Source organism: Cottoperca gobio, chromosome 17, assembly GCF_900634415.1.
Source record: "Cottoperca gobio chromosome 17, fCotGob3.1, whole genome shotgun sequence".
Classification (NCBI taxonomy): Eukaryota; Metazoa; Chordata; class Actinopteri; order Perciformes; family Bovichtidae; genus Cottoperca; species Cottoperca gobio.
In genome coordinates this window covers 16,266,140-16,290,380 of record NC_041371.1, presented here as the reverse complement: position 1 = coordinate 16,290,380, position 24,241 = coordinate 16,266,140, and the positions used below count along the sequence as shown (strand labels likewise).

The window sequence follows — 24,241 nt, the reverse complement described above, 5'->3', positions numbered from 1 at the left end:
CCCGGTCTGTCAGGCTCCTATTTGCATCCAAATGTGCGCACACACCTGGCATTAGGTCCACGCTCTAATTCCGGTCAGTTCACAGCAACACAGTTTAATTTCAATTTTCATAAGGCAAGACATTGCATGAAACTCAGATTATTTTTTAGCATGGCCTTTTAAAAAAAACAAAAAAAACCCACGTCTCCGAGATGAGTATTACAACAACAGCACTGGTTTATATTTAACTGGTGTACTATTGATGTGAGGATATGATTCAAATTATGTTTTTGATGGTTTGTGAGCCGTGCACACTGCTGTTAAATGTTGACATATGAGCCAAGATGGAGCAGGAGGTGGTCAGTGAACAGTAAACACTACACATCCTTTTAATACTGGGGCAATGCAAGACCCCCATTCTCCACGACTATTATTCTTCAGCTCCTTACGCACTTACCCAGAATTCAAAACTCATATTTTTTGCTGATTATCCACCCTCCTATCAGCAGTTAAAGCCTTTCCGCCCCGTCAGAACCACATACTAACATGAATCCTTTCTTCGCGTCGTGTCAGCAAAAAAACCACACTCAAATTGGTTGAAATTGCTCATTAAACTGTAACTTTACTTTGACATGGAATCTAAAGAAATTTTGAGTTTCAGTGTCGCACTTTTTCCCCCTCCTCCATATAAGCTCAATCCCTCACCGGTGCTCTCTCTCTCCTGTCGATGTTGCCGTAGTGCTGACATATTCATCATTACAGGTGTCGCACAAACACTGCACGGACAAAAGAATCGGCTTACTTTTGAAGGAGAATTTAATTATTAAAGCTATTTTTAAATTATGGATTCATTCATCTTGACTGAAGGCATTGCAAAAATGTGTTTTATTTCTCTATTGTTAATTCATTTGCATGTTTGAAGCATCACTGTGCAGAATGGTGTATGTACAGAGTTTGTTTTCACATTCATGTGCTAACAGGGGGAAAGTGCTCACCTTAAATCTCTTCAGTGTATGATGTGGAAACTTGAAGTCTGCGGTGCACATACACTGAGAATGGAAAGCCCATATCAGACAGAAAAGTTTGTTCAAAGCAGAATTACCTTGGTTTTTTTGTACTTCACAGTTTTCAAGGGTCACTTGATAATCACAAGTGGCTCATAGGGTCGTTTCCCTTGGATTTGTAACGGAGTCAGCATTTTTTTATTTTCATACTAGAGTGGCTAACTACCTTATTCCCATTGTACTTTTAGACCGAGCAAAAAAAGTACAACTCATTACTTCTGAGGCAATCTTCTGCGGATTGTATCACTTCAGGTGTTAATAATGCAGTAGCAGAAACTGCTTCTACTGAAATAATGAAATTTCTTGAAGATTTCTTTTGGCACGTACTGTAAAAGTACAGGCGTGTTGGCAGACTCTCTAATGGACAAACATATTAAAAGAGCATAAAAGAAAGGAGGGAATATCAAAATACTATTAACCTCCCTGGCCAGCCAGCCTTCCCCTTTCCTTTAAGAGAATAATCACTAGCACTGATCTGTAACCTCTTCTAAAAAAGAGTCAAAGGGGGACCAAACTTTTTAGTCATTTATGTTTGTCCTTGAGACTGTACCTAATCCCAAGTGTGAGGTATCACACATTTCATTGAGCCAACGCTTCAGTGAACACTTCAGATTTCTCCAAAGCTGAAGTATAATTTGCTTTTCTATTGTAAAGCCCAAAGGCATTAGTGTTGTTGGAATGCAGTCAGTGTGCCCTGTGCTTCTGAAGAGATGAGTATTATCAGCAGGGGATCTGGCTACAGTGTGCCATCCAACAAAGTAACAAAAATAGCTTGGTTTCAGGACCAGCAGCTCTTGAATTAGTGTAGGCATTTTATCATACTTACTTATAATTATAGTGCTTACTTGATACTTACTTGATACTTATCTGATCAACCTTATTTCCAGCAGCAGCCAGCTGTTTGCAGCGAAAAAGCTCTAATAAACCCACTGTACACTACCTGCCCACCAAATTACAGACAATGTTCCAAGTCGGATTACCCAATCTCTTAACTGCACAAATTTGCCGTTAATGACTAGTTATTATTAATTATTACATCATTATTAACCAAACATGACCTATTTCCAGTGCAGCCCCACCCAATTCAAACTGAGAGTACAGGTAAAGCACAAATAAGAGCATATCTCATGTAAAAACAAAACAGTGTGCTCCAAATTGGTAAATAAAAGTGTATTTTTGTAAGGACCCATCACTTACATTGAGAGACTGGTAAAATAGATCAAAGTTTCACAATCAATATTGGTATTTTTAGCACAGGAACAATAGTTGAAACATCTCACCATTGGTCAGATTCAATCCTAGGGAAGTTTTATTTGTGAATACATTAAGACATTGGTTGTAGATTGTCCGAAATGTAATTTCTTAAATGCACTATATGAATTCCATATACTATATTATATTGTATTTTATTGCGCTCCGCTACAGACCTAAGCTTTCATTCTATTTACTAATGGTGTAATGCATGATGTGTTTATTGTATGTCATTTTGTAATGGGATTGGAGAACCACTGCAATATCCAAGGGTAAACCTTTCCTCTAATTCCAAACAATTAGCCTGATGGCTTCTATTTAACTGGATTTCAGAACTCTTTTACTGGCAGCTCAATCAACAACAATTAGATCTTGCAAGTTGTTTCTGGCTTTTGTAACACAAAATTAAATCTGTATTTAGGTGCTTAGTGTAGTCATTTGTTATGGAAAGACTACCTATGGGGGAAACTATTTTAAAACGGGTATCTCTGTGGGAAGATACATTCAAATATAACTGTTGACTTTGTTAGTAATTCCCAGTAATTCCTTCAATTCCTACATGTAAACCTCTCGTAACAGAATGAACCACTCTAACTACTCAGCCTCTTTGTGTTTGAGCCCTTGCATCGCTGATAAATCATAAAAGAAAAGTAGAAAATATATCAGAGTTAGAGGACAGAAAAGTGTTACATCATTTTGATATGGAAGAAACTTCAATGCTGTATATTCTCTAACCGAGTAGAAAAAGTATCTTTGTATTTTTTATTCCCGGATGCTTCAACGCTCCACTATTCTTACACTCTCTGATCTCTGACTCTGATTGCATGACTCTGACTCTGTGTGTGTGTGTGTTGTGTACTTTTAGGCTTTGCCTGTATATGTGTTGTGTACCTTTAGGCTTTGCCTGGGTGTTTGTGAGTGCTTTTGTAAAACGAAGACCACTGCTTTGGTGCAAACGGTAGATACCCTTCTCTCACCGTTAATTATTGTCAGAAACAGCCTGACTTTAGCTTTGACTCAGAGCTACACTTTTAAGTGGGGTTGCAAAGTCATTATTATTTGTTATTTAATATTTTTGCAAGGCTTTTTGCTTTCAAACTTAAAACTCTTTAGTTGTGCAGTTATTTTGTGTATGTTAGTGTGTGTGTGTGTTTGAGTGTGGGTGGTGCGCTTCAGTATGAGTGTATCAACAACAAATCAAGAGTCTAGGGAAAGCAAGTCCGGTATCTACATACAAGAGTGTGTGGGGAGCGAATATAAAAAAATACTGAGACTACTGCATCACTTGGCATCATTAGGCAGCCTTTAGTTTACATAATCTTCACTCACAAAACCAAAGAAAGCAACACCACTCTCATCACAATGACCCATGTGGACTAAGTATTATAGAGGACAACTCCAGCCGAAGGCAAGTGTACTCAAAGAAATACAGACTCGGCGAATACAGTATCTGTGCCCTACATATCATTTATACCCGAATCCCTGGTGAACAGCTTGGCTGCCCCTGACAGAAGGTTTACTGGGACTTGCAGTGACGTCATTCACTTGCAATGTGTTGGAATGAATCTAAGCAGCTCCCTTTGTGCCAAGAACTATCCTTTACAGTTTTTCCTCATTCGCTTTGACTCAATTCTTGTATACAAATTCTTTTTTTTTAAACAATACATTAAAATCCCTGAACAATTACTTTGTTGTTCACAACAGATTTGAGTTTCTCATTCATTCAAGAAATTGCGTGTTTTGGTACATGTGTGCAAAAGAGTAAGTACTATTGTCTATAATTTGCACAATAACCACTTGCACGTGGCTTATCAAAACTGATGAGTCAAATTATTTCATTGCTTGAGCCTTCCTATGCAAAACAGTCCATAAATACTGTAACTACTGCAGAATTTTTCATTATGTTTTTATTTAGTTTTTTTTTGGCATGGATATCATTTTTTGGCAAATCTTCCTTTTACTGTTTATGACTTGAAAGACCAAAGATCAAAGATGAATGTTCTGTTTACAGTACCATTAACACATTGCTACTCAAAATGTACTGTATAAATACAAATGTGCAAATTATTTTTCTTCGTACTAAAGTATTGTTCAGTATTGACCAGTAAACCTTTACCTTATGTTAAAATCGGCATTTAAAAGGCTCAGTGCAATAATAAACACAATAGTGTTGAGCTGGACAAAACTGACATTCTTTTGTAGTACAGTAAGCAGTCAGTGTTTAAGATTTGTGAAGATTTATGTAAAATATACATATCCAGGCGTGAAAAAAAACCCATCATAACATGTTGACCAGTATGGCTCTCGCAACTTTTCATATTGGTAGCATTGGCCAATTTACTGACAAAATAACTAGGTTTTGAAGCATGAATTAAGTGTTTTGGGTTGAGTAAATAGTTTTTGCAGACATGCAATAGAGTTGTGATTTCCCATGAAATAGTTAGAGAATGTTGAGACAGTTTCAACAAATGAGCCAAAGTAATGGAGAAAAATGGTGAAAGGCTTCAGTCACACTGCAATGATTAGGCAGTGTCTGTTTTTCCAAATTATTGTACGTAAATTGAATAATTGTAGCCATTATAACACATGTTATTATACCTCCTCATGTTTCTTGTTGTGATGTCGATGTGTTTCCATATCTTAGCAATCACTTTGGTGAGTACAATGTTCACTTACACAGACCATGTAATTTGATGTTTGCAAACACGTTAATTGGAATGGCAAGTAAGGTGGAGGGGGGATAAAAGAGGGTCGGAAACTGAGGAATAAGATGCGATGATGGGTGACATTTGATTAGGATGAGTGCAATGGGTTGAACAGAGGTTTGAATGGGTATTGATGGTGGGCTTAGGCCAGGAAATGTGATGGTGAAAAACAAAAGGAGTGAGACCCAGGATTGGTGCAACATTCCAATGTGGTCTCTTACTTCATTGACCTCCTGTGGTTCCTGGGTTGAGAGAAAAGGAGGTTAGGAAGCAGAAAGGACACAGAAAAGGTTTGTTTTTTAAGGAAGGTGATAGGAACTGAGAGAAATGGGAGGAAAAGTGTCAGACACAGCTGTAGGTAGAACGGAAAATTGGATCAGGTAAAGCTTTGTTCTTGACGTACATTCAGTTCATAGCACAATGCCTTGCATCTCACATCAGCTTGTCTCTGCCCATATCAAGCCCTCAAAACCTCACAATCACGGAACAAATGTTGCACAATTTGTGTAACTTTCCCCAGAACATACTGTGTAACCTTTCCATATGGTTTGATCAATTTGTGCTTCAGTAAACATCTGTTTGTTGCAATGACCCTGTGAATAAACCTTCTCCGTATTTTCTTTGCTACAAGCTTTCGTTATGGTCCTGCTAGGTCTTCATAATTTTACATTCAAGAATCCCGGCTTGTGACGTGGAACACCTTTGGTGAATAGAGTTTTGGCATAAAATGTCATGGTTAGAACTATCTCTGTTGAACACAAAGGTTCCCTGCAACACCTGATGAAATTATCTGTAGTAAGGCCCCATATTTTGTAGAAAACAATGAGACAGCAGAACTAGCTAAAACTAAGATTGAAAGCCACCAACCCTATCACCAGTTGAGAACAACAATATCATACAATATGTGGGCATGGCAACTACATAGTGGTTACGATTAGTGAAGGAGTGTTGTTAGGGAAAATACACTTTGGTTAGGGTATGGTTAAGTATGGTTAGGTTAGGAGAAAATATGAACGTTAATTACAGGTCAGTGACTGGATGAAATCATATAATCCTACATGAAAGTCAGCTTTACTACATGCCTATCTAAGACCCCTACCTTCACACCCTTACTTTCTACATTTCCACATACATATAGGGCACACTACTTCCTGCATTGGTACTGAATGTTGCCATTAGACATGAATTGTGAGGTGTGAAATCCAATATAGATGTAATTCTTGGGATATTGGGCTGATAAAAAGCCCAGCCTAAGATAAAACAATAAGGTTTGTTTCACTTGTGGCTTAAACGAATAAAACTCACTTTGTAAGTCCACCAGATCTCGATCTCCTTCCTGTACTAGTAGGTACAAAACTGACACTTATATCCTCCTCTCAGACCTCTACGAGTAATTGCAGGGTCTCGGAAACATTGCACTGGTGCTGAGGAGAATAGGCCGTCACTTTATGTGTGGCAAGGATTCTACCCTCAAAAGACCAAAGCAACAACCACTACGATCTGATAACTTGGCACATACCTTTTCCTTTATTCCTTCCCTATTCTATGTCCGTTTTCTCCTGGAAAGTACTTTCATGTCACCTGTCCTCTCCTTTAATCACCAGCTATACAGGTTAGAATCCTTTAATCTGTTCACTGCCTAAGAACTCTCTCATATTTCCACGTGTCCATCCTTATTGAGGAGGTCCTTTCATACAGACTTGCTCAAGGCTTCCAATAGTCCTTGTACATCACGTACTATGTACAATATCCTCAGTGTATGTTTGACACCAACTCACAAAGTCAGTATCTCCATGTTGAGTAAAGGTAATAGAAAATCTGTTCAAACCAGAGAAAGGACTCTCCTCAATTGATCTTGACCATGACACAATTACCTGAATGCAAAAGCCTTTCCCACTAAAGTAAACCCTCTCCAACTTCAAAAACTCATGCAATCATTTTCATTTTCAACAACAAGCAAACACTCCCCTTCAATTCTATCCCAGTTGGGTGAATGACATATGAGTTCATAATAGATGTTCCTGGAACACAATATAGGCTTGCCCCCAATGTATCACACAGTCAAAGTAGTTTCTCAGTGTATTATCGAGACAGGATTTTATAATGCCAGCACAAAAATGAATCTGCAGGCTCCACTTTTAAGTCAGAAATGACACCATTGCCTGCTGACAGCTGCTTGGTGGCCTTTTCAGGGACTCCAGGAAAACGTCTAATAGATCATCCCCCACAGCCCCCCGAACGCGCCTTTAGAACTCGGTTGGAATTCCATCAATAGTGGTAGCAGGGCCTAGGGACAGATGCTGTACAACACTTGTGAGCTCCTGCAGGGTGAGAGGTCTGTCAAGTGCCTCTCTCTGCTCAGGCCTAACTCTGGGCAGTCACTGAAACAAATTCTCAGTACACCACCTGTCACTATATAACACGGCATATAAATCGCTTGCAAAAATTCCTTATCGGTGCCTTCTTTGACATCACAGCCCTAAATGATAGTCTCAAATGTAAAGGTTGTTTAAATAAACTGTGAGATATAGAGAGGTAGAGGAAGGGTGCCAGGTGAAACTTCATCCTTTGAAAAAAAACTTAGGGCTATGGAGACCTTTTACTTTACTTACCCTACTGCCCTGCATTTTGCATGTATCCCCATGTTGTGAAACAACACAAAACTATTGCAAGAGAGCACAAAACAACCCAGAAACCTAGCTGAAGAAAATACGCATTTCATTCTTTGCAACAATTCTGCAGAAAATTCAAATGACAGCCACAAGAAAAGAAAGAAAAAGACAGGCAGGCATGGAGATACGCATAAAGAGAGACAGAGCGAGTGTGTGATGCAGCAACATCTGTGCCAAACCGTGTACTGTACCGTATATTGAAGCTGAGTCGCCAAAGCCTGAGGCTCTGAGAGCAGGAGCACACTCCAATGGTACCAACACCATCTCTTCTACAGCAGAGAGTGTATTCCAGTGAAGCAAACCAAGCACCCACTAAAGCAAAGGCTGAGAGAGGGCACACACACACAGACTCACTCGGACACACACTGATATGAACATGCTGGGTGGTGATAATGAGGGAGGTTTAAGAGCTTCCAATTGCCCAAAGTGGAAAGTGTGGTCTCTGTTGGAGATTGAGAGATAGAACGAAAGGAAACCATGGGTCTGTTATTTCTGGTTCCCTGGGTCTGTTATTTCTGGTTCCATGGGCCTGTTATTTTTGGTCTACTGGGGTGATCTAAATCTGTGGTGGATGGATGGAAAGCTTTATGGGTAATGACCCAAATGCCTCCATCAGAGAAATACACTGACAGGTCCTGAAATTCATGGTAGGAACTGGAAAAAGGTGCCTGGAAAGAAAGACACAACAGATTGTGTGTACTACTGTTGCCAGCCAAGAACCCACATTATAAAGGTTAAGGCTTCCATCCATCGTCTACCGCTTATCCGGGATCGGGTCGCGGGGGCAGCAGCTCCAGTAAGGAACCCGATCTTCCCTTCTCCGGGCCACATCCTCCAGCTCCAACTGGGGGATCCTGAGGCGTGAGGAGATATAATCTCTCCACTGAGTCCTGGGTCTTCCCCGGGGTCTCCTCCCAGCTGGACGTGCCTGGAACACCTCCCTAGGGAGGCGCCCAGGTGGCATCCTTACTAGATGCCCGAACCACCTCAACTGGCTCCTTTCAACGTAAAGGAGCAGTTGCTTTTCATTCATCATTTCTAACATCTTCTTATCATCACAGAGCAAATTCATTAATTAAACTCTTTTTTTTTGCTATTTATAAAATGTCGCCTGACTTCCAGCTTTGCTCATGTCATTATTACTACGGTCGCTAGAGGTCGGTGACGTCTTCTCCTATTTCTTCTTTCGGTAATCTACTGTGTGAATAGGTCTATGTGGCAGATAACGACTGATAACGCCCATTCAATCAGCTGATAACATTCATACTGGGTGCCCCGAGTCACATTCCAGATGACCTAATGTACTATGCAGTCTTTGCGTTCCAGCATTTTTTCTTGCCTGCCTTTTCCTGACCACAGCTTGTTCCCGGTTTCGCCCGCCTGCCCCTTGCTTACTTTGCCCTCGATGACAGATTACCTGTCGCCGAACTGTTCTTTGAACTCTTACCAAGTAAACGATTGATTGCTTTCAAGTGCTCTGCCTTCTGAGTCCTGCTTGCAAATCTCTGTGCTCAGAAGCATTACAGTAAGGATGATTCATGAGTGATTGATTCATTGAGTGATTAAATGGTGGTCTTAATACTCCCTCCACAGAGCAGTACGTAATTAATAAAATGACACCAATGTTAGATTAATTATAATTCAAGTTAAGATAGACTATAAATCAAACTGTAATACAAAGGAAGGTAACAACCTGGAAGCTTAATAATGATTGAGTTAAGGAGAATCTTTTCCCTAACACCATGCCCTTCTATGTGCAACATTTCTTGTGATGTTTAGAATGGAGGTTTACGGGCATTTATATTTTAAATACAACATGACAATCACAGTCCACAGTAAAGTTAAGCCAGAGCTAAACTCTCTCTCGGCTCTACGTTATATGAAAAACACAAGCATTCCCGATCTTATCTAATACACAGTAGGTGATTGGGACATTTAAAGATGGAGTTTGCATTGAATTGTCTGTATCTTTGAGACCACACAAATATGTTAAATGTATTTTGTTCTTCCTGAAACATTTGCGAAGTAGATTCTTTTTTAAGTATTATGAAACTTGTATTGTTACATGCTGTCATTCAGTGGAACAATGTTATACCAGGAGTGTACATCATGCATGTATGGACAGAGTCACATCCTCTGTTCCACCAGTTTCTGTTACTCAATACAATCTTTCTTTAAGCATTTCTTTCATTGAGCTTTCTGAGAAAATTAAGTGTCTTGGATTACTTTCCAAAATGTTAGACAAATTGGCACCCAATACGGCACTTGGCATTAAAAATGTAAACCTTTGTTCATTGTAACTTCCTCTGAAAAATTCATTTAAAATGGAATGACTGTTTAGAGGATGGCTCCGTGCTGCAATATTTAGGCTGATAACACAGAAAAATATCACTGAATTCATTAAGAAATACATAGTGTTCAGAATAAAAACCAGTCTGCTTTCAAATTCATGTAAAGTTGATTGTTTGGCTGCTGAAAAGGCATTTATTTGAACAACATCTTGTGTATCTGCCTCTTTTAATCAAAATAAGGCTGTCATAGAATTCCCACCTCAGCAACATTCATACAGGCTGTATTGCTGGGGCTTGTATGGCTTCAAATTATATGACATGCCAAATAGGGCTTCATCTTAGACAAATTGTGTGAAGTATTATATATTGAAGTGTAGGTTTTGTATTTGAGATGAGCACATGTGAGTTGCATAATGAACAAGATGAGCACTTTGCTGAATCCTAATGTACCGCTGCAATAACAATGTGTGTCAAAGGTGAAAAGTAACAAATACATTCGATATATAATAAATTATAATACTAAAAAAAGTGTATACATGGGCCAAACAATAATACTAAGCTTGTTCTGCTGACAGCGAAGATCATCTGCCTATTTTTGTTATTAACATTAAGGTCTATCACAATGTCATTGTCCACTGCTTTAACAATATTGCTTCCACTCTTGCTACTTTCAATGGAACAACAATTTAATCCAGTTTAATCCTTTTAGTTGAGAGCTAAAAACAAAATGTTCATAACATCAACTGTATCTGTAAAGACTGTGAATACAGTCAAGCTTTCAGAGCCAGCAGTCAAAGATGCATGCAATGCTTTATGTTTTAATATACATTTCCTGTGTTAGATATTTTTTAACTTTAAATAAATATGTATCACTATATGTATATTCAAACTGAGTCCAAGGCATGTTTGGAAACTACCACTGCCTGTAGCAAAAAGGAGATAAGTCCTTACACTCACAGACTAGTCCGTGGGAAAATGACCACATCTACTTTCTAAATGTGAATGATTGTAACTAAAAGAAAGAAAACGAAGAAGTAGAAAGTCGAATCAACAAACGGTGAGGTGCAAGAGAAAGAGAACGTGGGATAGTGATTAGTGATGTGAAGAGTGTTATTTAGCTGTTTCCCAAACTGAAGAAACCCCTGCCAGATTTGCAACTTGAACACACACACAAACGCACACACTTGCAAAAACCTCAAAGCACCTGCCAAGACATGGAATAGAAAGAATGTGACTAATTACATCTCTTTCCAAGCAATTTAAAGGATAAATACCAAGGAAGAGTCATGCATATTCATACCAGGGCACAGAAGGATTGACTTGGCTGTTGAAAATCATCCAGACTGAGATTGTGAAGTGTGGAGAAAAGAAGCTTTTGACACAATAAATTGATAATTATTAGACAGACAGACAGAAACGGACCAACAGAAGAATTCAGAGAAGCAGCGTGAACACACTCTTCTGAAGGCCGCCTGCTGGTTTCAAACAGATGACGATGTACTTTTAAGAACGCTTACTATTGGGTTTAATAGACTGTGCAGTGATGAAACTGTGGCACCATAATTAGCATATCACTGTATTCCAAATAAAATAATGAAAGCAATGACACCCGCTGTAAAAGGACATGAAGACGGACAGTGTTTCCAATTCGAGCTTGGGAATGTATTTGCTTGAATTGTTGATCTTTTTTAGTGTTGAAGGTCTAAACTAACATAGTGAGCCAATCGTATGACTGACCGGTGGGTAAACCAAAAAGGGGGTTCATAGTGTGTATATATATATATATATATAGTATAATATATATTCATAGTGCTCCAAATACAGGACATTTCAAATTTCCAGTCTTATCTAGACGATAAATAGTAGCACAGAAACAAGAGCAAGTCTGGTGTTCATCGCTCAAATTTAAGTCTAGGGGTTTGTTAAACTAGCGTAATAACACCATACTCAACCAAGTTCATTTATTGGAGGGAAAGGACAAAACTATAAGCAAATATTTGCCTCACTTTATTTGCTATTGTTTAACTATGTTTGTGACAAACATGTGCTGAACAGAAACTAGCTTTACCTGTTAGCTAGCTAGCATTGTAGGCCTGCACACCAAACATCTGTGTGGTGCTGTGCGTTTTTATGTGACTACTCAGACTCTTTTTTACTAATGTACGTTCATGAATTGGAACTATATATTCTGAGGAACAGTACAATTTCTTCACATTTCAAATGGACACATTTTCAACTCAATGTAGATGCAGCTTTGCCTCAAGTCACCCTCATTAGCATGTTCCTGATGTTTTTAGTCCCCAATTGACTTTGATAAGACTTTACATGTAACCATAGGTATCAGTTTGAACACAACTCAACAACTGATGGAGCACGATTTTAGCTGGTTGCATGTCACTGACTTTTTAAAGGAAAAAGCAATTTAGAAAATATGAAACATCTTTCTGGGCTTGCTTTTAAACAATCAAATATGGACAAAGTTTAAAGGCATTTCGTGCATATTGTAAAAAGCAAAAGTTTTGATGAGGATTTGAGCGTCTACATTACACAGCGGGAAGAGGAAATAATGAATCCAGCAGATAGAAAACAACCTGTACATGGCAGGTAGGAACAGCAGGTTGTTTATGATGACTGCAGACTAGGTGACAGTTTCTACTGATAGCTTCCAAAACTATTAAATAATGCCCCTGGGCAGACTTCTAAACGTATTGCATATGCACCCACTGTACCTGCTGCAAGAGCTGCCACTGAAAATAATATGAGCTGAACTGCTCTGGAGAAAACAACCTATTTTCTTGTCCCTGTGTTAATACCGCCCTACATATACATAGTTCAAGTTTCTTTGACAATCAGAGAACAGAGAGACATTTATTATTTGGTTTAGTAAGCACCCCACACAATAAACACAGTCAGCTGATTAGCCATTGTCTTTGCACATGTCGTTACTATTGGCCTCAACCATGATAAGACATGTTATTAGTGTCAGTATCTCTGTGAAGATGAACATTTTAATAGCTTGTTCTCTGATGTACATATTGGAGTTTGAATTAGAGCTGTCATTTAACTGTCATAAACTGTGAATACATGACATTAGTGAAAGTCAAGTTGTATGTTTAAGAATGTTTAACTGGAACATTCAGTTGCACTATGTAAAAAGTGCCTTTTAAAACAAGATTTTCATCAAAAAGCAGTGATTCCAAGCTGCAACGGTGATTGTTGTTCTAAGGAAATATGATTTGGACAATATTCTTTAATATATCAAAATCTTCATTTTATATACCAAGGCTATCCATTATTCCCCTACATTTCTACTTTCAGCTTTACAAAAATAACATCAGCAAGCATGTGGAACCAGTTTGTAAATAGAAACATTTATTCTGAAAATGAAGTTTTACATTACCATGTGTTCCACCTTTCTTTTCCAGGCTTGCAAGATGTCCTGCCAGAGTTCCTGCGTGGGCGTTTTGTGGAGGCAGCCCTCAGCTATATTGCATGCAACTCGGAGGGCGAGTTGCTCTGCCGCAACAACGACTGCTGGTGCCGGTGCTCTGCCCGCTACCCAGAGTGCAACTGTCCCTTTGCTGACATCAAGGTCATGGAGGAGAACCTGGAGAAGAGCAAAGAGGCTTGGGGCAGCTTCAACCAAGACTTCATGGAATCAGGTATGGGCTGGAATGGTTAATAAGAAACTAGTTGGTCTGGCGTTGAGGTTGAAACTTTAACCAACAACTGAAACAAAGTGGTCGGTCGTGTTGATTGAGATTTGAGTTTAGCTTAGAGGCCTGGAGTAACTTCAACTTTTCATCCATGTTACGTGAGCTGGTGTGACTATTGTGGCCAATATAAACCTGGTGATATTTATGTAGATAACACAAGGTATAATACATATATTGATAATGAGGTTATATTATAGCCACTGCGTATATAATTTGTATGTGATCACACAGTCTTTAAAGAGTAACTTAACACTACTGACTAAATCTACTATTTAAGTTACTGAATTATGAGTACAGTATTCTTCCGATCCTGCCGGTCCTCATATGTTCATTACAACAGAATTTGCCTTTTTCCAAAATGCAGGGGAATTCTCGAATCCTCTCTAGACCAAAATAAATCTATGATATACATTACAATGGCCACCACCTACCCTCCACACTCTACCCTGACCATATAGATGCATACTGTAAATAAACTCTTAGCAGTGTTTACAGTATGACTTGAGAGTGTGCATCTTAGTAAGGCAATAGTAGAAATGCTAGTGCTTAACTAGTAGTTTGCAGAGTTGTGGAATAGTGTTTGGTAATTTGCTCATTTCAATCCTGCCCACCACTCATTCACTTATCTTATTCTGTCACACTGAAGCTAAGCTAAACTAACAGTTCAAATGGCTCTGAACCACAGTCTTGGCTAACTGGAATCCCTCTCACTGCTTTACATGTCAGATGATAGAACATAAGCTTTGTGTAATGCAAACTGCTTCCAGCTTGTATAGAAATGAAAACAAGAGTAATATGTAACAAGTAATATGTTACTACAGTACTATGCATTGTGGATTTCTGCCAGGTGTATTATGGATTAACAAGGCTGAAAGTCCCAAAATGTGTCACTGTGAAATGTGTAGAAATTCAGTAGGAAAGAAAGAGAGAAGCTGAATAAACCATCTGACAGGGCAGTGTCAGTGGTCGAGGAGTTACTGCGGGGGTGGTCGAGTGGGTGTGTGCGTGCTGGGTTGGAATGCCTTTTTTGAGTGTTCAAGCTAAAATATGATGTTACGTTACCCTATAAAATTATTCTTATGGCATAGAAATACAAGGTGTTCCCAGTGAAAGTATGTGGCGAGTATGAGTTGCTTTTAGCCTTACTGTTGCAGATATCAGCAGTGATCCAAACAAGAGCCTAAAACCTTAGCTGTTCATCAGATATAATGAGCTGATAACTTACAGTCCAATACCTATTAAATAGCACACCAACGAAAATAAATAAATCCAGGTATTGCATCCTTTTTGAAATCCTTACTGACTGCCTTTACGTGTTTAATGTGAAACTGTAACATTTTGTAGATATTTTCTGTAACCTGGAAAATAAGCTTCTCTAGCTAAGCCCTTTCAATCAATATGTTCTCTGAGTGCTACTTGACAAAGATGTCTTCATTCCTTTGAATCAGCGTATAAAGGTTGTTTTTAAGGCTTTGACTTCATATTTAATGGGGTCATTTGGTAAAATACCCTTATTAATACATGGCAGTGTGTGTGCATTGGGCATTGGTGTTGAGACAGACTGTGGATATAGTGTGTGTTACAGTAAATAGAAGAGCAGAGCTATGGACAGCAGGACAGAGAGTGTGTTGCATAAGAGTGTTCAGTTCCAGTTACAGATGTAGCAGGTGGGTGATTTATAGCTCCAAGCTGGATGCAGTTTATTCTCAATAACACTCTGTTTATAAAGCGTGTACCTGTGAAGTGTTGTTCTAACTATGTTCATAATCACTTGTGATATTTACTGACTAATAGAGTGCACTCATCAATGAGGTGGGATTCTTCATAAAAGACACATTATATGAAAGCCTAATATATGAGCGTTTAGTAACCTCAGTATGCTATATTTAACATGTTTTATGTTGTGTCTGAGAGGGCATTTAGTGTTGTACTGAGAGAACTCTGGCAAAGCTGTTGTTCTACTGGAGTAGAGACAGAACAGTGCGTTTATGTACATTTTCAAGTGACAATAAGGGACATTGTGTTATCAGCCAGCTGTTTATACCCTTTGTTAACTTTAGCAAGGAGGTCATGTTTTCGGCTCAGTTTGTTTGTTTGCAAGATTTTGGAAAAATGTCTAGCCTGATTTTAACGAAGAGTGTAGCATGGGCCACGGAAGAACCCATTACATTTTGGAGCGGATACAAACCATTGAGCGGATACACTCAAACATTGCGAGATAAGGCATTTGTGCTACATTTATGTGATGTCAGAATAATCTTTAAAAAATGTTGATCGCGACTGAGAAAATCCACGTGAAGGCCCACTCATACTCGACTTGCTGAGTTGGCGTCATATTACACATCACATTACGCAGAAATATGGCAGACAAAATTAAATGTTGGATTGATGGCTCTTAGCAATACAATTCAACAAGTCTTCTCGTAGTGTTCGTGTTGTTGCTATATAACGACTTAAAGCTCATAGCAACACCGAAGTTGGAAGAACGACTTTGCAACTGCTTGAAATTGGCCCTGCTGAAGGTCTGAGCTTTCTGAGTGCCATTCTAGTTTTTACTGGGATGTTTTGTCAAGTGAGCAAGCAACTGAAGTGAATCCAAAATCTCTCTGATTACATAATTAACATAAGGATGACATGTAACATTATAGTCTTGCCCAACTTTTAAAACAAGACCATGTGCTGAATTTTCTGAACAATAGCCAGAAAATACTGAAATTATGAGATATGGGCAATGAAAAATATGGGTTTTATTGTTTAGAAATAACTAGTTTTTTATGAGAAATAATTAAATGTTTTAAGGACAATGTAAGATCCTATAAACCACACAATAGTACTTATTAATTACTCCTTAGTTGTGTTGTCCACCCCTTGTATCTGATAGAAGTAGCATTAGCATGATCAGAAGGAATAGTAGGATCTATGCATAAATATTGATGTGAAATTAAGAAGATAACTTCACAGTAGTGTAAATCATTTCTGTACTGAGCTGTCTTAAGAAAGCTGATAATTAAGCAAACATTAAACTACTTCCTTACTTAAAAGCACAACACTGACTTAAATTGTTACTCAACAGAACTCTGCCTGTCTGTTCTCAGCTTACGTTTTGAAACTGCTGCATTATTAGATATAATACAGTTAAGTGTTTCTTAGCAGGCTGAGCCACAGTGCCAGAGGCCTCTTCGGGTGTTCGGTCTCACTTTTGTTAAATCGATTTTCACCAAGCCAGGCTGCTTTATCAAAAATATTCATCACAAAAAGCGAGACACAGGTGTGTGATGTAATGGAGGCAATGATGCAGAACAATTCAGGTGTCACTTCCTAAATTGGCTGAAGCTTCTCTTCTTTCTTTCTTTTTTTGCTACATCTCAACTCTTCTCCAGCTCACTTCTTAATGACTTGGAAAGTGTAAGCAGGATGTAATTGGAGACAGGTTTCTGGCAGCTTCTCTTAAATGTTGTGGGTGTGATGTAATTCCCTGCAGAATTCAGGCGATTGTGTGTGTGCTTCCACTTATTTGGAAATTGCTTAGTGAGTGACATTACGGAGGTAAACAGCATTTCTCTGTATTCACTTAGCCTCATTTTGACAGCACCTGACTTTGCAAAGATACTTTTTTTGCCACATATTAAACCTTCATAAAGATGCACTGACAGAGCATTGAAAAGAGAGGAGGAAGACGTGTAATTGCGAGGCTTTTCGTGCTTCGCTGACGATATGATTTTTGTCAGGAGCTTAACTTTGTGCTGTTTGTCATACAAAAATGAGGCCTTTAGTAAATTCAGAAGCTTGTGTGCTTGAGTATCGAGCTAAAAATATCAAAGGCTCCACGGTTAGTCACACACAAGGACAGGCAGCACAGACAGGCACATACTGTACATCCACAGGCATGTATCCAGGGGATAATCAACATTTTATCTAATTTTAAGAAACAATCCACTTACACATTCACACACTCAGCCAGACTCACACAAGACAAGTTTGGATGAACACTGAATGCAGAGAGATGATAGTAAGATACATGGCAAATATTGTTTGACTTTCAGAGCTCCCCCTCTCTCTGTCTTACTATCTCTGTCCCTTTTTTTTTTTTGTATCTTCTCTCTTTTTCACACACACACACACACACACACACACACACACACACACACACACACACACACACACACACACACACACACACACACGGGGTGTTTTTTTTGCTTCCGGGGGGGCCTAGGAAGCTGGGCTGAATATCCTCTTCTGGGATGGGCTGATAAATTTATTGTGGCGAGGTGAAAACAACTGCGAGGATAGCGTGTGTGCGAGAGAGATTGTCCATGTGTATGTCAGAGAGACAGAAGGAGGACAAAGAAGAGACTAAATCATTTTGTGTGTGAGAGGAAAGAGGAAAATAATACCCTGAAATCTCAACCATTCACCATTTCCTCAACTGAAGACCCAAAGCTAGAGACACACTCTCTCTCTCTCTCTCTCTCTGCTATAAGGTTTTTTTCTTTTTGGCTAGATGTCATGTACCGTTCAGGAGGCAAGATGTCCTGTGAAGGTGTGAATAAGTTATGTCCTGAACATCACACCTTCGGTTTTGTGAAATTGGAAAACACAGTAAGCTTCAAGGCTAAGCACTAGATTCCCCAATATCTGGTTCTATACGGTGTGTGTATAAAATTGCAGTGCCACATTCCTAATACAGAGTGCTGTAGTTCATGGTTTGTCTGTCATAGACTTAAAAAATATTTGTGAGCTCAGGGACAGTGATTCTTCATGAGTGACAAAAACCTTCTACATACTGTAAGAGGTTTAACAGACATGGACATTGAACATGGACATTATGTATCAAATTATTGGAAAAAAAGTCGATCTCAATAGTTGGATGTCAGCACTTTCCAAAAGCTCTAAAACACCAACATGAAATAGTTTTCCAAAGAACAAATACAATGAAAAGATCAGTCAGTTTTTCAGAGCTCTCTGATGTCCAAGCCCATTCAATTCTACCGAGGCAAACATTTTTTTAATCAAAAGTTTCTCAAACAGAAGCAAATAGTATTTTGAGGAGCAGATTAGTTTACATTTAGTGCGTTAGCAGTATTTCAGGCCGCAGGACAGTGTATGTGGGATGGACTTCAAATAAACTACAGTGCCCATGTTCATTGCAGTAAAGCAACCAAAACTAGAATATAAACACTTACTTACTTACTTTCAAGCAAGTAAGTGATACGTGAGTCACATTAAGTAAGAATAAATCCCAAAATGATAAGCAAATGTACACTCTCAGTTAGCAGTATAGAATGGTCCATTGTTCGACCATAGATGCTTCACTTCCAATCAGCAATGTTCCAGTGACCTTTGCTAAGTCCTGATCCCTAAGTGTGGCTTTAAAAGTTAATTAACCACCGTAAGCAATCATAGGTGACACAATGTTCCACTGACTCCAAGGTTTAAGTTCCAAATTAAAGAGGCAATCGTATAATAGAATTCTGATAGGGGTTAGAATTAGCATATCAATAGCGTGTTTTATCCAGCAACCAAAGCCATTAAGCTGAATCTTTGGGATACTACCTCAGCTGATCTCGGCCACCATACATGTTACAAAGGGTGAGGAAAGGGTGTAAGTTACTAATGAGGTCACTCATACATGAAACATAAGACGGAGCATCTTGGTAATTGAGATTCAATTCCCTGCTCCAAGGGTGGGTAGAAGGCAGTGTTGACTCTCCACTGAGAGAAAGACAGAGTGAGGAAAGAGGAGAAATCTCAGTCATTTTCAACAAGAGAAACTTTCCGCTTCTGCTGCTTTTAGTTCATGTTGGTCGAAGAAGGGAAAGATATACCAATACACTTAAAGCATTGACTATCAGAACAATGTTTTATCATTCATGTTCATCATGTTTTCAATGCAGTACTTTAGATTTCCGTGTTGGGAGCAAGGGTACTCAATGTTTCAATGGTTTTGGATTGTAAACAGTGTATTCCAATTGTTGATGATTACATTGACCTTAACCTGAAATATTTCAATAGCTTTTTGTTGAGTGCTCATTCAGCTGTTAGTGTAGCTGAAGACATTTGTCTTGCCTTTGTTTAGTAGCACAGCTTTAGCAGCTGCATGTTGTGTAGTCCTGTCACTTAGTAGACTAATAATGAAACACTCTTGTTATTTTCACTATGTATCGACAATAACATGACATTGTTAAGAAGACATTCAGGCAGCTGCTGTAGCTGATGCATTACAATGCTCAACACCAGTCACACAGTGTTAATTGGATGTGCTTTGCTTGCTGAACCAATTTCTAATGTCCATGTCCAGTGAAGAAATAGGTTGGTATTGTGACCATTAGACAAGCTAGTCAGACCATGAGGCAAAGTACAGCATTAGATGAAAGAAACAACATCCATTTTTGTGACTCACATACAAAAACATTTTACCCAATCTCGGTGTCACCCTGTAATGGCACAACAGGTTCAACAACAGCATCAACTGGGAATCATTAAGTCTCATCGTGGTTGCACGGGAAGGCATTTTATAAGAAAATAAGCATCCTATTATGCAAACAGTCCTTGTCAGGGTTCCAGTATACCGTATACATTTGTTTTGTTGTCAAAGACTGTCAAAAACACCATAATACTCTCCACAACTGGCCTTATGTCCATCTATAGTAGAGGATAGAATCTGTGGAAGAAGAACATTCAAACCTGGGCCTGGTGCCTTCTTTAAGAACTTCTGTAACAAGAAATGCCCATGTCCATTCACAAAAGATCTGTGTTTAACCAAGAAGGACCTCTTGTGTTGTTGAGTGTTGTCTCTCAGAGGCAAAAGTGGAATTAATGTGGTGTTCTTATGCTGACGCAAAAAATCTTAAGGAGGAGGTTGTGGTGAAGGAATGGGTGAAGAAACACTGGTGACCGCTGTTCATCAAAGTTAGTTTCTTGTAACCATCAAACCTAACCAAAACTTAAGCATAGTGGTGGCAGGTCAGAAATGTCAGTCAAGTTGATACAGGTGAAAGATGTTAGTTGGTTTCTGGTGATGCAGATATAGTTTTAGTTATGAGTAAAACGGACATGGTTTCCAGAAAAAACATCTACAGAACATACTGTAATCAGTCTTTAATGGCATAAATTTCTTATTAAAGTTATAGTCTCTATTACATTCCATTCACCTGCATTGTATTTGGGTAAAGGGAAATATCCAAGATTAATATTTCAAAACCAAAACAATCTGCATAGCTAAGTATCACCAGAGGGACATGAGAAAATATGTTTTTCTTTTGGGTGAGCCAGCCCTTTAATAAGCCAATCAATACTGTTAAGTGCATTGAAATTGTGTGTAAACTGTAGGTGTAAGTGTTCAGCGTCCTTTGCTTATGTTCCCCATGCTGATTGTCAGACCAGTGACATATAGCACTATTTACCATCCTGTCCTTGTTCCAACTGGCAGCTGTATATCCTGATCATACATGTTTACACATCTCTTCTCTCTCTCTCTCTCTCTCTCTCTCTCTCTCTCTCTCTCTCTCTCTCTCTCTCTCTCTCTCTCTCTCTCTCTCTCTCTCTCTCTCTCTCTCTCTCTCTCTCTCTCTCTCTGTACACATCTTCTAACGGTTTGTAGACCTTCTCTGTTCTGCATCGTATGGCTCCTCTTTTAGTTTAGCGATGCAGTACAAATTGTCTAATTGTCTCTCTTCCTCCATTATGTTAATTAAAAAGCATCCCTGCAAGCTAACAGGAATCTGTTTGATACTTGGTACCACATACAAATAGTCCTGGCATGGATTCCACTCAACACTATCAGGACCCCGCTGCTTTGAATCTCTGCCCATTTCCGTCTTTATTGCCGTCATAAAGCATCCTGTCTCAGGGTGTAGATGTAGCACAAGCACTTCCTGGATTTGTAAAAACAACAAAAGAGGGAGGGATTATTTTAGTCCCAGAGATGGATTTTGCCTTGGCTCAAAATTTGGCAGTACTTCCTTTACCTTCTCATTTCATTTCCCTCATTTATTCCACTGTGTTGGGCATAGGCAGTCTTCCTTGCATTGTCTTTATTTATTTATTTATTTTCTCTTTCGTTCACTATATCTGTTTATCCTTATTGCTTTTTTTTTTTACAGCAGGAATCCCGAACCAATTCTTCCTTCTGGCATGCTTTTGTTGTAGTTGTTGTAAACGTTGTCCCGTTGTACCTTTTGAGTGAAAGCAACATAAACAGCATGTGCTTACACTCTGGATTAAGGGTTTCATTACAATCCAGTGTGTTCATCTTGCCAGACACTGAAGCATGAGAGCCTTTACATTATTGCAGGTTTTGAAACCTATTGCCGTAGAAGCAAATGGGATTGCATAGTTCAGAGATATCAATCCCAGAGAGATTTATTCACCTGGATAAACCATTGATTACTGCACCGAGCATAACTAATTACACATTTTCAGAATGTCTTTCTGCTTAGAATAAAACAAAATGTATTATATTACTTATTTTATTAATTTATATTACTTTTAAAAATCATGGTGTATATATAGAAAATAATTTAGCCTTTTTTTTGTGAGACAATGTCAGACAATGAAGGATTATTATCAAGAAGGGTTCTGTATTGAATGTTGACACTGTAAATCTAAAGGAAATGCTGCACTTCGTACCTATACTCTAAACACATAACTTGACCACTCTTGATCAAACATTTGCATGTAGGCACTGTTCTAATCTGTAATGTTAATGATCTGTTAATAATGTATACTCTGATGTCTACTTTACAATCGGATATGCTGATGGAGAAATTATCATTAATGGGAGACAGCAATTAAAATAGGATTATCAACTGCTCATCATCTATGGATCTCCGTATGGGGACATCTATGTAAATGACATCTCCCTAATCCAGAAATGAGAGGAAAGTTACTTCAATCGTCCTCCAGTAAATCAGTGGGAAGCTGGGTCTGGTACTGTTTTTAAAAACCATAGTTTGGCTTTGAACCAGTTGCCAAGCTTTTTTATTGAGTGACTCTCTCAACATTAAAGCAGTTGGCAGTGAGAATGGGAATGGATGTACTTATATTTGCATGATATACTAATTTGAAGTTACAAGAGCATTTTCATATTTCAAACGTAAATTCACCTCTAATGGATTTCATGAAGCCTTCGGTGAAGGTCGCCCTCACCCCGTCATGTTGTTTTTCAGCTCCTGAGTGGTTAGCTACCTAAAATATTAGAAGTCTTCTATTTCCAGGCTTGAGCAGCAACACAATCACATCAGACATCACAAAGGAATTCTGTCTATTACTGACTCAAAGGGAAAAAATCCAGATGAGTTAAAAGCTTTTTTTATATAAAAGTCAGAGGGTTTATTGAATGGTAACATAATTTAATGTGCAGGGTTGTTTGCCATTTTAATAATAATAGGCTTCATTATCAAAATGCAGTCATTTTCTTAAGGGTAAAATGTAAAAGCATATTCAAACAGTATGTGAGTTTGCATAAAAAAGGCCACTTTTTCTTTCTTTGATGTCTATTTGGTGATTGTCAGGTTTTGGATAGGGGTTAAAGTTGTCTCCTTCCCCACCACAACTACTGTCTGCTGAGACTTGCTATGTCATTTTATTTGCATGATATAGTCATTTAAAGTTACAAGAGCATAATGAAGTGTATTAAAGGAGACATGTAACTGGCTAGATAACCACGAGAGTATATTAAAGTATCATCTGCCTAAAGATGTATCTGACAACAATTCACAAAAGAGGTCAGGCAAAATGGATCCCTACATTTTAGACAAAAACAAAGTGAAGGAATGCCTTCAGCAGATTTTTCCAGCATTTTTGACCGGCCGCGCAATTTGCATTAGTTCACTGATCATTTTTAGACTCACCGCTATATTAATTTGTATACAGAAGGGTTGCCTGAGGCAATTTTCAAATACTGGGCACTATGCATTTTATATATAAGTCAGAGGGTGTATTTAATTTACAGTTTTTTTTGTGCCATTATAATAATAATAGGCTTCATTATTAAAATGCAGTCAGGTAAAATAAAATAGCATAGTCAAGAACTATGAGTTTGCATAATAAGCCACTTCTTCTTTCTTTGATGTCTATTTTGTGCGTGTCAGGTTTTGGAGGGGTCAAAGTTGTCTCCTTCCACACGTCATCAACTATTGTCTGCTGGGATTAGCCGTGTTGTATTAAACTGGCTAAAAAATGTTATGTATGATAGTAATAAATAATATTGTATTGATCATATCTGATTAAACTGAAATGCCAACAGGCTAATAAAATAATAAAAAGCTTTTCATAGAATTTTCTGAAATGTCTGTTTTGCTTCCGTGTCCGTTTCCGACACGGAAGTCATTCATTGGCATCTTATTAGCAGGCATTGTAAACAGTCAGAATGGAACAGTAAGACGTTGCTTTTATGCTTTACCCCTGCACAAAAATACTTTTTAAAAGTGGTTGCCAATGGTAACAGGCTCACTTTTCACATCACCTTTCGCTCTCTTCTGCCTCCGGATCAAATACTCTGGAAGCCAGAATGCCCACTGCCATTGACAGCTATTGCTCAACAAAGAAAAGAAGAATAGA

General features: G+C 38.5%; 1 protein-coding gene across 1 annotated transcript in view; it reads left to right on the top strand.

Annotated features, from left to right (window-relative positions):
- Positions 1-24,241, top strand: part of brinp2 (bone morphogenetic protein/retinoic acid inducible neural-specific 2) — a 188,085-nt gene that overhangs the window by 129,406 nt on the left and 34,438 nt on the right. Inside the window, exon 6 of the mRNA XM_029453600.1 lies at positions 13,388-13,624. Coding sequence (XP_029309460.1) covers positions 13,388-13,624 — 237 coding nt within the window. The remainder of the gene's footprint in view (positions 1-13,387; positions 13,625-24,241) is intronic.